Source organism: Schistocerca piceifrons, chromosome 7 (genome assembly GCF_021461385.2).
Source record: "Schistocerca piceifrons isolate TAMUIC-IGC-003096 chromosome 7, iqSchPice1.1, whole genome shotgun sequence".
In the NCBI taxonomy this organism is placed as follows: domain Eukaryota; kingdom Metazoa; phylum Arthropoda; class Insecta; order Orthoptera; family Acrididae; genus Schistocerca; species Schistocerca piceifrons.
Window position 1 is genome coordinate 118,961,474 of NC_060144.1, and position 14,773 is coordinate 118,976,246.

At 40.0% G+C, this 14,773-nt stretch overlaps 1 protein-coding gene across 2 annotated transcripts in view; it reads left to right on the plus strand.

The window, feature by feature from the left end:
• The first annotated feature begins 6,201 nt into the window (after positions 1-6,201).
• The window catches only part of LOC124805113 (secretory carrier-associated membrane protein 1), a 55,359-nt gene continuing 46,787 nt past the window's right edge, over positions 6,202-14,773 (plus strand). The window contains exons 1-4 of one of the 2 annotated variants that reach the window (XM_047265564.1): positions 6,202-6,640; positions 6,751-6,852; positions 12,630-12,797; positions 12,986-12,994. In XM_047265564.1, the coding sequence (XP_047121520.1) occupies positions 6,587-6,640; positions 6,751-6,852; positions 12,630-12,797; positions 12,986-12,994 (333 nt within the window). In that variant the 5' untranslated portion in view covers positions 6,202-6,586. The remainder of the gene's footprint in view (positions 6,641-6,750; positions 6,853-12,629; positions 12,798-12,985; positions 12,995-14,773) is intronic. The other variant, XM_047265565.1, reaches the window with a different exon arrangement.

The following is a 14,773-nucleotide window of genomic DNA, read 5'->3' on the forward strand; positions in this document are numbered from 1 at the left end:
AACTACCTTGAAATTTAAAAAAAAGGGGAAAATGTGTACACTACTGGCCATTAAAATTGCTACACCATGAGGATGACGTGCTACAGACGCGAAATTTAACCGACAGGAAGAAGATGCAATGATATGCAAATGATTAGCTTTTTGAGAGCATTTACACAAGGTTGGCACCAGTGGCGACACCTACAATGTGCTGACATGAGGAAAGTTTCCAACCGATTTCTCATACACAAACAGCAGTTGACCGGCTTTTCCTGGTGAAACATTGTTGTGATGCCTCGTGTAAGGAGGAGAAATGCGTACCATCACGTTTCCGACTTTGATAAAGGTCGGATTGTAGCCTACTGCGATTGCGGTTCATCATAACGCAACACTGCTGTTCGCGTTGGTCGAGATCCAATAACTGATAGCAGAATATGGAATCGGTGGGTTCAGGAGGGTAATACGGAACGCCGTGCTGGATCCCAACGGCCTCGTATCACTAGCAGTCGAGATGACAGGCATCTTATACACATGGCTGTAACGGATCGTGCAGCCACGTCTCGATCCCTGAGTCAACAGATGGGGACGTTTGCAAGACAACAACCATTTGCACGAAAAGTTCGACGACGTTTACAGCAGCATGGACTATCAGCTAGGAGACCATTGCTGCGGTTACCCTTGACGCTGCATCACAGACAGGAGCGCCTGCAATGGTGTACTCAAAGACGAACCTGGGTGCACGAATGGTAAAACGTCATTTTTTCCTATGCATCCAGGTTCTGTTTACAGCATCATGATGGTCGCATCTGTATTTTGTGACATCACAGTGAACGCACATTGGAAGCGTGTATTCGTCGTCGCCATACTGGGCTATCACCCAGCGTGATGGTATGGGGTAGCACTGGTTACACGTCTTGCTCACCTCTTGTTCGCATTGACGGTACTTTGAACAGTGGACGTTACATTTCAGATGTGTTACGACCCCTGGCTCCACCCGTAATTCGATCCCTGCGAAACCCTACATTTCAGCAGGATAATGCACGACCGCATGTTGCGGGTCCTGTACGGGCCTTCTGGATACAGAAAATGTTCGACTGCTGTCCTGGCCAGCACGTATTCCAGATCTCTCACCAATTGGAAACGCCCTTGTGAATGGTGGCCGAGCAACTGGCTCGTCACAATACGCCAGTCATTACTCTTGATGAACTGTGGTATCGTGTTGAAGCTGCATTGGCAGCTGTACCTGCACACGCCATCCAAGCTCTGTTTGACTCAATGCCCAGGCGTATCAGGGCCGTTATTACAGCGATAGGTGGTTGTTCTGGGTACTGATTTCTCAGGATCTATGCACGCAAATTGAGTGAAAATGTAATCACATGTCAGTTCTAGTATAATATATTTGTTCAATGAATACCCATTTATCATCTGCATTTCTTCTTGGTGTAGCAATTTTGATGGCCAGTAGTGTATTACAGTATTTTCACCCCTCTACGTAGCTGCCAGGTTTCTCCAAGATCGTTTCTTTACACTTGGGAATGTTCCCTTGCCAGTACCATACCTACATATATTATCAAGAGTCTATTTGTGTGAGGTATAAAGCGAAATTTATTACATGATTGAGGATCTTGTGGTAGGGAGCATGCAGCATGTTACCTTGGATGGAAAGTCATCAACAGATGTAGAAATTACGTCAGGTATGCCCATGGAAGTGTGTTAGGATCCCTGCTGTTCTCACTGTGTTCTCATGATCTTCCAGACAATATCTAGAGGAAACACAGTCTTTAAGCAGATCATGCAGTTAAATGTAATGGAGTACTGTTAGAGAAAGTCTGCAGAAATATTTAGTTAGCCCTTGATAAGGTTTCAAAGAGGTTCAAAGATTCGTAACTTGTTTTAAATCTTAAGAATTGTAAAATTTTACACTTCACAAAACAAAAATCATTGTCTCCTATGACTACAATATCAGTGAGTCAGTTGAAATCGGTCAACTCATACAAATACCCAGATGTATCAATTCATAGGGATATGAAATGGAACTACTATATGGGCTCAGTGGTATGTAATGCAGCTGATAGACTCTGGTCGGTTTGTAAAAGACTGGAGAAATGCAGTCTACAAATGTGATTGCTTACAAAACACTCATGAGACCCATCTAACAATATTGTTCAAATATTGCTGTACCAAATAGGACTAAGAGGGGACACTGAATATAAGCAATGAAGGGTAGCAAAAATGATCATATGTTTCTTTGACTTATTGCAGAATGACACAGAAATGCTGAAAGAAGTGAATTGTCAGACACTTAAAGGTAGATGCAAACTATCTCTTGAAAGCCAACCAAAAACGTTTCAAGAAATAGCTTTAACTGATGAATCTAGGATTATACTACAGCTCCTACGTATTGCTTCTGAAGGGATTGTGAAGACAAGATTAGACCATTTGCTGTGAGCAAGTAGGCCATTAATCAATCATTCTGCCCACACTTAATCTTGGATGGAAGTATGAAGTACGAGGAGCGCGTACTGCTCGATGGTCACATGATACCTTGTTGCAGCATGATCTCAAAGTCAGCCTTTGCTACCACGACCCTACCGGGTGCAAGGCAATGTGGGCAGCACGAAATGGGAGAACCAGGCATGGTAATAATGTGTTCAAGTGTTATATTCTGAACTTCCCTCGGTGCTTCTGATAGGCAAGCAAATTCTGCTAATATCTTCAGGATGTTTGTGTACAGTATGGAGCACGCCACAGGTTTTATACTAAAGAACACTGCCTGCTGTCATTGTCCTGTTATCTTCAAACTCATTATGGAACCGATCAGTTGGGCATTTGTGATGGCAGCAAGCAGCTTGTAGTGGCTGAAGAAATCCATGCCCAGGATTGGGTAATTGACATCGACCACAGTGGACCTCCACTTCAATGTGTGGTACAGTCCAAGGTCCACATTTCAGTGATGAGTACCATACGTTTTTATGGCGGAGTTGTTTGCTGTCATGAGACACAGAGTTTTCACGATCCTGCTGAATCTTAACATCGTCTGAGGGAAAATGGACAAATCTGGACCAATGTCGACCAGGTACCTTACACCCCCCCCCCCCCACACCCTCACATTCCTGCTTTGATACTGTACTGCAACTAGGTAGGTCTAAGCCCACCCACCATTGGCTTTTAGGTGTGAACTCGGTGAATGACACCTGGTTGCTTCATTGTCAAAACCGGTATGGTACCAACAGTAACCACTTGGAGGTGCTTCCATTGTCAGGAGAGACATGTTAGAATGTCTGTCGCTGTGTCACCGATTGCACAAGCTGTGTCGCCTGTAGTCAGATCCACTATTGCCCTCTGGCAATGAGGGTGCCAACTGATCAACCTGTACGGTGAGAGCCACCAATTAGGCAGCCAGGTTCTGTACTACCTGGTGTAAGCTGGAGTACGGGGCAGTGGATGCAGTAAATGTATGTCACTGTTGAGGTGTGGTGCACAGTGTCATACATGGCTGCGGCTATGGTACCAGGCGCCGTTATCAGCGCAACGTGTACCTGGCTGGCCAAGTTTGCGATGGCGTCCAACTGCATATCTGTCTACTCTGTTACTGCTGCTTGCACCTTTGTGGATAGGCTGCACACCCAGATAGTGCACAATAGTGAGTCAGGATCACGTCAGACTGCACAAGGCTTCACAGGTAGTACAGGAACTGAGAAGGTCTCCAGTCACCACATTCCTCTTGGCATAGCAGTTTGTGCACCTGTTGTTCTTCTGAAGACAAAATCCTTCAGATTAATTCCTCCTTCAGCCGTTTATATGAGGAGGTAGTACAGGAACTGAGAAGGTCTCCAGTCACCACATTCCTCTTGGCATAGCAGTTTGTGCACCTGTTGTTCTTCTGAAGACAAAATCCTTCAGATTAATTCCTCCTTCAGCCGTTTATATGAGGAGTGTGTCGGTGGGGCAGTAATTATATCCTGCGGTTTGGCCAGGTAGTTCTGATTGAGCTGGCTCACTATGCATCCATATTTAGTGAGCTTGAAAGTAACGTTTTTACTTAGGAAAACCACCTGCACTTGACTAAATCACGTGAATGGGTCAAGGGGCCAAAAGGAAGGCAGCCTAACCAGCATGCATCCTGTGCTACATGTCACCCCAGTGGCGATGTGGCACTGTTTCGCATGTACAAATTCTCATGAGCTGGCTCCAGGTGGGCAGTTCCCTGCATGCAGAGCATGTCTGTAGCTCGCTCTCCAGGAGCAGAATGCATGCCAACAGCTCTTCTCTTGCCTTTTGGAGTTCATCATTAATTGTCATAATGCAATAGCAAAGTTCTCAAGCACGGAAAAACACACACGAAGAACACATGCACACAAAAAGAATAAATGTTCAATGTTCAAATCGCGAACACATGTGGCTATGGAAAACACAGAAATGTTTGTGTGGGAATCGACTCATGGTTCAGCATCACTTCCACTGATCCAGTCCATCACCACTTGTTTGCCTACAGATCATGTCAGGGTGAAGTGGGAAATGGGTTATTTTCAGTGCTTCCATGTCCGTTGCATGGTGAACTGACTTTTATTGCTACACCCACGTACTAAGTTCAGAATTTAGGCTCAGGTGACAGTAACTGATTAAACATTTGATTACGTAATAACACATTTATTTGCAAAAATCGGTACACTAACAAACTCGCGAAGTATTGATGTATTGCAGCCATTTTGCAGCCATAAATTATTTGAATCTGTCATTGTCACTTACTCTTCTCTGATCACTGGAGTCAATTACAATTTTCATCTGAAACTAAAATTGCATAGTCTTGTAGACAATTTTACATCATAATCTTTGTTTGAAATACATAATTTTTTGATGAATAACGTCAAACTGACTCTAGGGGTTATTTTCTATAAACCCATAAGCACATGCGTGGGTTAAAATATACGACCTGTGGCTTCAACATGTTAACAGCATTGTTAGATAAATACTACAACTACAATCTTCTACATAACTTTCAACCAACAGTCCCTCCTTGCAACAGTTTGTGAGATCCCGTTTCTCACTTTGTCTTGTTGAGTAAGGCTTTGTCTTGTAGTGTCTGGGTAAAAGATACCCCAAGCCTGGGATAACTCAGACACTTAACTTTAGGAATAAGTTGCGGTTTCGAACATGATAACGACATGGCATCCTGTGTAAAAAATTGTGCAAACATTATAAGAATAATGAGCCTGAGAGCGAAAATGTCCACATTTCAGGGAAGTAGCATAGTTCACATACTGAGCAAGAGGTAGATAGTGATGATTCAGAGGATGTCTCTGCAATATCTCAAGCAAAATATAAGGGAAAGTATGGCAGTCGGTGAAAAAAATGCGCACTACCAAGAAAAACTTCCCCTAACTAATCAAATCTGCTGCGAGAGTGGAGCAGAAGAGCCAAGACAGAATACAGCTGGATTTTCTTCTGGGGGATGCAAAATGCGTCCATGGGAAAAGGACCAGAAAGCCGAAACTACCACCAACGCTTGTTTCAGGTTAACATGTAAGGTACATTAATTTTCATTTTGTGAAGAATGTTCCGGCAACGGTTCTAATTAGATATAAAAGACAGACTCTTCAGAACGCACAGTCTTCCTGAGATTCATTTTTTGTCATTATAAGAAGTGAGTGTTTAAATCTTAAAAATCATTAATTACATCTTTAAAATACTCTAATGTTGTGATGTGTACATGTACATTCAAATTCCCTGAATAGTATACTGCAATTTTTTTCTAATGGATAAAAAAATACCCCACGCTTGTAGCAACGTAACAGGAGTTAATGAAGTGAACAACGAGGCATGCTCATGTGATTCAGTTATGAGACTGTTGCCTGTAAAAGAGTAACACCCTATTTCTATTTCCAATTTTGCATACATTTTTGATCTCTCACATTGAATTACAGAAGGATTTTTGTTAACTGTAGATGTTTTCAAATGAATTTCAGCTCCAGGTATCGCGACAGAACTCGCCTTTTTTTGAGAAGAAGCATATCTTTCCGCATAGTTAGTGTGGTCACTTGCTATCCGGACAAAACTCGCCCTAAGAATATAACTCTACACTCACGTTGTTCGCCATAGACAACCTAAACCCAGCTTATCATTTTATGAGGTGATCAGATATTATATGGACCATTGCTACTGGCTTCACCTAAAACCGCACATAACTTGGAAATATATCAGTAAATTCAGATGTGGTAATACTGCGCCGTTGAAGTGCTCTGGAAGATAAGTTCTGACATGTAGGAGCAGTGAGCATTGCATAAGAAGTTGTTAGTTAACTGTCATACGGAGAGAGATATATATATTTACTTCAAAACTCCAGTTCTCTAAGATAAACGTGCTTTTGTGAAATGAGATTTGTGCTATATCTCGCATAGCCCAATTGTGTTGTTACTGCAATTTAAAGAAACCGCTCCATCAATCCCATTCGATACGTGATTGGAGTGTCGTTGTGACGACATAATCTTGCGCAGTGGTGTCTCGACATCATCTGATAATGGATTAAAACAGGATAAGCATATTATAGTATCGCGTTATTTGTAGTGAACACCACATTAAGTGTAGGGGCAAGTAAACAAAATTAAAAATGTCAGCTGGTTTTGATGAAAATCCCTTTGGGGAGCCAACAGAACCTTTTGCGGTAAGCAATGTGTATGGGCTGACTTTGTTTAGACGAATGTTTGACATACGTGTGCGAGAGTCATATGATCTAGTAACACTTTAACTTGTTTTCTTATTTTTCTTCTGTAGGATCCAGCAATTCAACAAGTGACCAGTAATACAAGCAGTGTACAGAGAGGTCTTGAAGATTATAATCCATTCGCCGACCAGGGAGATCAGAGATTTCCTGCAGTATGTTAATTTTTATCATCTGTGTTAGACTATGTTCAGATGTGTGCCACGTAGCATTATAATTGCCCATATTGTACGGTTGTTGAACAACGATATAAGCCTGTTGTGTCTCAGTGCTATCGTGTTAACAATAGGGTCGTTATCATTTCCTGAGAGGTAACGTCAGTGTTGATCTGTCACGTTCGAAGTGCTATTTGTTGCAGTCAGTTTACCATTGTTGATTTTAAGGATTATGGTCACTCCGCCACACAGTTTTTGATTTGGATATCAATTTGTGTTAGACATGATATGCACGTATTGACAGCGTTAAAATATGGTATATGCGGTATTTTTTTGACGATATAACACTCGTTGCAGTAGACGTAATTAGCAGTAGATTGTCAGAATGGCCTTTAGATTGGGATCCAAACACAAGCATGAAAGGTGTGCCTTGCCCAATTGCATCATTTGAATTGCGGTATTGTGCTGTTAAATCCAGCTCGTGTGTTTTCTGTGTCGTGGGCACTACATGGTGGATATTGGCTGGAAGAAAAATCAGTATAAATGTAGTTATATCTCCCTTGTAGGGAAATAACTGATTTTAATTATGAAGGAATAATATAAGTTGTGTAGAGGCTGAGATTATTTTCCCTGCCAAAATGTATACTGGTATATACTAGGCTAGTGGTTTAGTATATCTGGTTTAATATTTGACATTGTATGTGGTAATTTCACCCTGGATTGTTAAATTTGACAAAGTGAAGCATGAAATGTCAGCTTAAGACAGAACTATAGCCATAACATTCAGGTATATTACTTGTTATTATGACACGAAATGCTCAGTATCGAGTAAAGGTATAAAATCTGCTTGCACTGTAGAGCAGACATTTTTATATATCCTTTACAGTGATTACTCCCACCCTGTGCTTAATGTTTTCGTTGGGTGTTGATTTATGTTAGTTTTTTGTAACCATAGAATATGGAAAAGGACTTTATGATGTGTGTAAAACTCATGGGTTGCCAACATAGCAGTATACATAGTTGGGGTATTAAGTTTTCAAATGAAGCAATGGATGAGGCTGTAAGAGTGAGTAAAGGCATTAAAACAAAACAAGTGACTTTTATTGCATTGTGCAAAGTAATGAGAAATTGACATATAGGCTGCAAGCAATCTTGTTTACATTTATACACCTGATGACTGAAGAGATTTATGTTGGAGGCATTTACTGAGTGAAAGTGATCCATAGTAGAGAGAAAAATGGCCTAATGATCAGTGTTCCTAATGTAGACTGGATTTCATGAGTGGCAAATAATATAATTATATTAGTCCATGACCAGAAGTGTGGAATTATAGTTAAACAATTCTTATGTTGGAACAGTGCTTCCAATCAATTCTCCTCGTATCATTGCTGCACCAAGCATATATTCAGTTCAGTTGTGATGAACAAGTCGGTTATGTTGCCCTGCTTGTTTATTGCTGCTCAGTGGGCAACAGTGCCTTTTGCCAGTGCTGATAACCTTCTTTGACAAAGGAGTAACAGACATGATGTAGCAAAGATGGTCCCTGTTATAGATATTGACTAACAAGAATTAGACATATACTATTGTGGCAGATAACAGAGTAGAGTAATGGGCACAGTAAACTAAGAATGAGATGTGTGATTTCTGACTGTGTACAACAGTGATGATAATTATTTCAATGGATGAAGTGCGCGTCTGGTGGTGGACTGAAATTGCTCGTGTTTTCTGTGTGGTGTTGCATTTTACTAACAGACACAGTCATTTGGCACAAATGAAGTGGATGCAGTGTAAGACAATCAAGCAGTCATACTGTGTATGGTGAAGCAATTAATGTGACGGTGAAAAAGCAGTTGCGAAAGCTCTACAATATATCAGTATTATGTCTGTTAATAACATACAGCAACTCATAACAATAACATTCATATTACTTGGAAATTTAATGTAATGGTTTTAGGTGGATGGGAAATTTGTTTTGAAGTATGGTTGTATAAGAAATTGCTAGAGATTGAGTTCGATCTACAAAGTTCATGATCCTGCCAATCTAAGCAAGCAGTTACTCAGTAGCCATTCCCAAATGCTTCGGGTTGTGTTGCTCATTATCTCTCTTCCTTCGGAAAGAGTGAAGAGGCTAATCCAGGTCCATCATATGTTTTGAATACAATACAAAGGAATCATTAAGCCCTATGACAGTGTGTCATTTCTGCTCTCATTGAAGCACTAAGCACAGGTGTTGACTGCCAGTCCTTGAGAGGGAGGCAAGGTTTATGCTCCCATACTGCTTCTCTCACCACTGGTTGTCTAAATTCTCATTAGTTTATACTAGTCCCAAACTATTGTTAATGCCCACATTCTGTCTGTAAATTTTTTCTTGAACACACTGAAAATGATCTTAATGTTTAGGACAGATGTTGACTATGCTACAAAAATTTTAATGGATGTTCACATTGTTTGGTGACTAATGGCTTTGTGGTAGTTTGAAAGAAACTAATTATTGGAGTCCGATTCAAGTGCTCAACCAATTTGGTTTATTAGCGTTGTTGTATTATTTAGGATTTATTGTAGAGAGTAGTACATGAAACAATTTTCCAATTGTGTTGGTTATTGATGTGTTCTTATGTACAACATAAAGCCAGAAATAAGTCTGAATGTAAATTAGTATAGTCAAAAGTTTTCTTACAAGGGACAGTCAAATCAAAATGAGAAGGGTAAGAAAAAGTAAGTAAACTATTTATTATTTCAGAAGTATTCATCATATCTGTTACCAGAAATACATTCATCTCACTGTGAGAAACCAGTTGTTTCCTCCATGGAAAAATGTCTGCAGTTGCATACAGAACTATGGTTGTACAGAGATGTGCACCTCTGTCCGAAACAAATCAATGGCCACATGTTACCAAGTTTGACTGTGAAGTCCCAAACTTTCCGCAAACAATTTCTATATTCTTGGAGTCCTAAGAAAGACATTTGTGGCAGTCAATTTGCTTTGTACGAAGTGCACCTCTGAGTACAGTTGTGGTTCCATAGGCAGCCACACACATTTTTCCATAAGACAATGGCGAGTTTGTGTCAGAGTGGTATAAATTATACTTTTAATTATTTCAAAAGTTTTCTTACTTTTCTATCTCATTTTCATTTGACTGCCCCCTTATATAAGTGTGCGAATACAATTATTATTTTAAAAAATAAGCATTTCAGTTATCTACAATGAAGGAAGTAGCTGCTATATTGTTATCACTGATATGTATTCTCCAATACTATGGAAATTTTGCTAACTAACATTTTTTAGTTCTTATTTTAAAAATGTCATTCTGCTGTTCTTTAACTTTGTTTGGTATTGAACTGACAAGAATTTTCTCTTACAGCACTTTTTTGTGTCACTTGGTGTATACTTAAGAAAATTGTTTCTAGTTCCTATTTCCTAGCTTTGCGCTTGATTGTTTAACACTAACAATTCATGAGAATTCCTGGTGTACCTTTAGAAAACGTAATTCCATAAACGTAGATACATGGTAGGATCAAGATTTCAAGTACCGTGAAAAAGTACTTACCTGATTCTTGATGTGAGATTCATTTGATTATTTTTATTGCCCCCATTTGAAGAATAAATGAATGGTTTGCCAGAGTGGAATTTCCTCATAACATTAGACCATATCTTTTAGGCTCTGTAATAGTGCAAAGTAGGTTCATGGCACTGCTCCAATATTATAGGTAGTTTTAATTATTCTTTGAACATGATATAACTGAATTGAGTGTTTTAACAATTTTGTATGTTCTTTCCACCTTTAATTTAAGAGCAAACGAGGCCATTATAACTCTGCATTTTGAGTGCTATTATTTACCTCCATCAGAAACATATGACAATTATTGTTCTCAAAACCTCTTCACAAGTGTATAAAACGCCCGTAGACTTGCGTGGTAACTGTTGTAGAAGTGTAGGAGAAGTGGCTTAGCCATTACCTCATGTTTCCACAATGGTTCTGAGACTTCACAGTAGTTTCTTAGCACTGTACAAGGTATAAACAGCCATTGCCAAACTGTGATCAGAAACAAGCTTAGCCACCTGGTTGCAGATCATACTGCTAGAAACCACGTCATACCCCCCTCTCCCCCACACTTCTACACACACACACACACCTACACACACACACACACACACACACACACACCTCAAAAAAAGGGGGGCGCTGTGCCGACCTACTTTATCCAAACAGGCTCACTTACCATTATAGTTTTTAATTACATTTTTAGTCTCAACTAGGTTGTTTCCACACTCATTGTACTTATCTCCTACTCTTATTTTCTCACTATCCTAGCTTCGTATTATGCTATGTGCATAACTGGCAACATTCAGGGTCAACCGAAGCGTCAGATTCCACCTGTCGGCTTTGACCTGTGACATAAGGTTGTTGTGGTGTGTGATGTCATGACATGACGGCACAGAGTTTAGTTTGTGGGAGTGGTGTGTTTGTAGGTGTTGTTTTGATGTGATCGGTGGTGCTCTATGGTGGTGTGTTACGTGATGTTTTTGGTTTAGTTTGCATGTGTGGTGTGTTTATAGGTGGCATATTGTTGCGGTCAGTGGTTCTCTTTGGTGGTGTTTATAGTTACGTCGACATTATTGTAGTTTTTTTCTGTTCATAGTGTGTGAATTTTGGTAAATAACTTTGTTTATGTCTTTGGAAGGTATTAATATGACTGGCAAGGTCAACAGTTTTCGGTTTCCGGCGATGATGGGGGACAGTGCGTTGTCTCTAATAAAATTTCTTCAGCTTATCGGCCTGTTGGCTGAAGTTGTGAAGTGTTCAATGTGCCGTGAAGAAATCAGGCTTATTAAAGTTCCGCCGTCTCTGATCAGGGACGGCTATATGTGGAGATGTCGTAAGGATAACAGGTCGAGGAAAAGTGTTAGATTCCAATTTTGATTTTCTAGGTTTTTTAGGGGATTGTGGTGGTGGTGAAAGTTTTGGGACTTATAGTGTGGTATCGGTAGTTGTTGTTGACATATATAGGTCAACGGAAGTGTTAGATTCCAATTTTGTTGGTTTGTTGCGCTTTTTGAAGTAGTGATGATTGTGGACGTGGTTGTAGTTTTGGGTTTCATGATTTGGTATTGGTAGTTTCTGTTGACCTATGTAGGTCCAGGGAACTGTTATATTCCAGTGGATATTGTTTTTAGTAGATTTTGGAAAGGTTGTGGTCGTTTTATTTTATCGTTTTTGTCGTTTGGTTTAATGGCGTGTGTTTATTTTTAGTTTGTCCCCACCCCAAAAAAACCAAGTTTCCACTGCTTGTCCCATTAGTGTCATTATATTTTTGGAGGAATATGTGTTTGATGGTTTTTAGATTTATTTTTGTGTTTGTTGTCATGTTTACATAATGACGTCATAGTCGCGATATGGGAGTTGTTGTGAATGGTCGTTTCCACCATATTGGTGACGTCATTGGTCAAAGCAGATGTTTGGAATCGGATGTTTCCGTTAACCTCTAGAACTGTGGGAACCATTGTCACCTCTCTCTCTCTCCCCCCCCCCTCTCCCTCTCTCCCTCTCCCCCCCCTCTCCCTCTCCCCCCCCCTCTCCCTCTCTCCCTCTCCCCCCCCCTCTCCCTCCCTCCCTCCCCCCCCCCCCCCCCACAGTAATAAGATCAATGTTTCTCACTCAGTGCATCTCAGTGGCTCTTGTTCCATGACATTTATTAACTCCCATGCTAATTAGAAATAAGTATCTCCTTTGACAATTGCTGGAAGAAATTGTGTAATTTCATCTGTCATTTGGCAGGTACGAGGTGCAGCGAACCCTCCGCCATACCTAAATGCCAGTGCAACACAACCAGCAGCTCAGCCAGCCATCATGCAGCCAACGCATGAGGCTCCACCCCCGCCATATACTCGAAGTGGTCAGCAAACTCAGCAGCAACAGCCACAGATAACAACAGCAGAATTCCAGGTTTGGTTGTGTGTTGAGTGAATATTCTCATTAGTTACAGATGACTTGGATACATGTGTGGTATTTGTCTGATTGATGAATTATCAGAAATAAATCTCTTCTGGAATGTTCAGAAGTTTAAGATTAAGTGATGTTAAAGATAGTTAGCTTTACTTCAAGAAATCTTATTTTTACATGCTTCTGTGCAGGAACTCAAGGTATGTATGTACTAAAATCACAGACTTTTATGGCATAATCATAAATCTTTGGAAGGCTGTTTAGACTAGCAATATATCTGATTACATGAAGATGATTTATTTGCTTCACAGCCCTGACATTGCAAATCTTGTAGATACTTAGTTTCTGTACCAGTTACAGTAGCTGTATTGTTTGTCACAAAGTACATTAGGTTAGCTCTTACTACACACTGTCAGCAAGATTAAACATTTATCCATTGAACTTAAATGTGTAAAGCAGCCTTCCAAAAACTTTGTAGTGTGTAGCTGCCATATTCAAAGAAGGTTAAAGCCATAATTTTTTTCCTGATCACAAAAATGATACAGCAAATTCTTTTGAGTTGCTCACCAAAAATGCATGTGAAATTTCTATTCCAGACTGGGAACTTAAGAAATAACTGAAATGTGATTGCTAAATTCTCTCAACGGTTGTATTTGGACATCTCACAGAAAGCTCTCAGTACCATAACTGAATGATTGAGAAGTATTTCCAGTAATGTATTGGTGAAGTTTCATTTCTTTCACTAATGGAGAGAACGTTTCACTCACCAGTAAATTACCATAACACACTAAATGGCAATTCAGTTTTACCATAGTCTATTTGCTTTGTCAGTTGGCTGGATTGGAGGTTGCATTACACAAATTGTACACAGATTAAATGGGAAAAGAAAACAGAATGCTTTTTAGAATTTATTCTAATATTCGATCTTGGGCAGTCAAATAAATTAACAATTATAAACATCCAGTTAGAAATAAAACAAAAAATCAAAGATAGAAGTCCAGGTTTTCCAGCCATTCAAATACTTTGGACCCAGTTTGACATAGCTTTTACAGGCAGTCAGTGAAAGTGCTCAAGGGGCAGACTTGTAGGGTATTGTGGCACTGCCTGTGCAGTCGCAGCTGTGGAGACTCATCACCAGCTGTATAAAATATTATATAATTAGATGGCTCCAAAAGGTGGCACATTTCTTTTCCTTCATGTCTGTGTATTTTCTCCTGCCACTGCTTGGTGAGTAGATTTGTTATCAGCCAAGTTATATTTTCAGAAATGGATTATTTTCATTTATGTATAAAATATCAGTTGTTATCCCTGGCTTGCACCTGATTGGGTTCAGTTTTTACCATGTGACATGATGGAGTTTGATGGTTGTGTTTTTGACACTCAAGAATCTTGAAATGGTAAAGATGCCCACTTAAATTTCTTATACCCATGGAATTGAAAGTGCTGGTTAATGGGCTCATGGCAATTATAAAAGTTGTTTTATGACATTTCAGTTTGCTAATAAATCCTTGCTGAAGGGTATAGTGTAAGACGACTGGTAGTTCTGCATTCGTGTCCATATTAGAATGATTACTTGCTTTCTTCTTACGTGAGGTGGAGTGATGCTGCTAAGTACTGAGAGCCACTGAGCTGGCTTATGCAGAGGTGTACTGGGTATAACGCACCCTGGTTGTCAAAGCTGAACATCTGGGTTTGTGTAGGAACTGTTGAGCCATACAACTGAACACGTTCCACATCATAAGTTTCTCCATGATATTGATCAATGGAACATGTAACTAACTAACTTCTCAAAATGTTTGTCAGTGTCCCGCATAGTTACAGTTAACTTTTGTTATAAATTATTGCAGCTCTTCACCACTTTTGCAGCTGTGTTCTGAAGATGGTGTCGGTCTGCAAGTGGTCTAGCCAAAGTGATATCCCAGAGTCTTTGGATTACTGTTGTATTCAAATACACTGTCTCTGAATATTACATATGGACG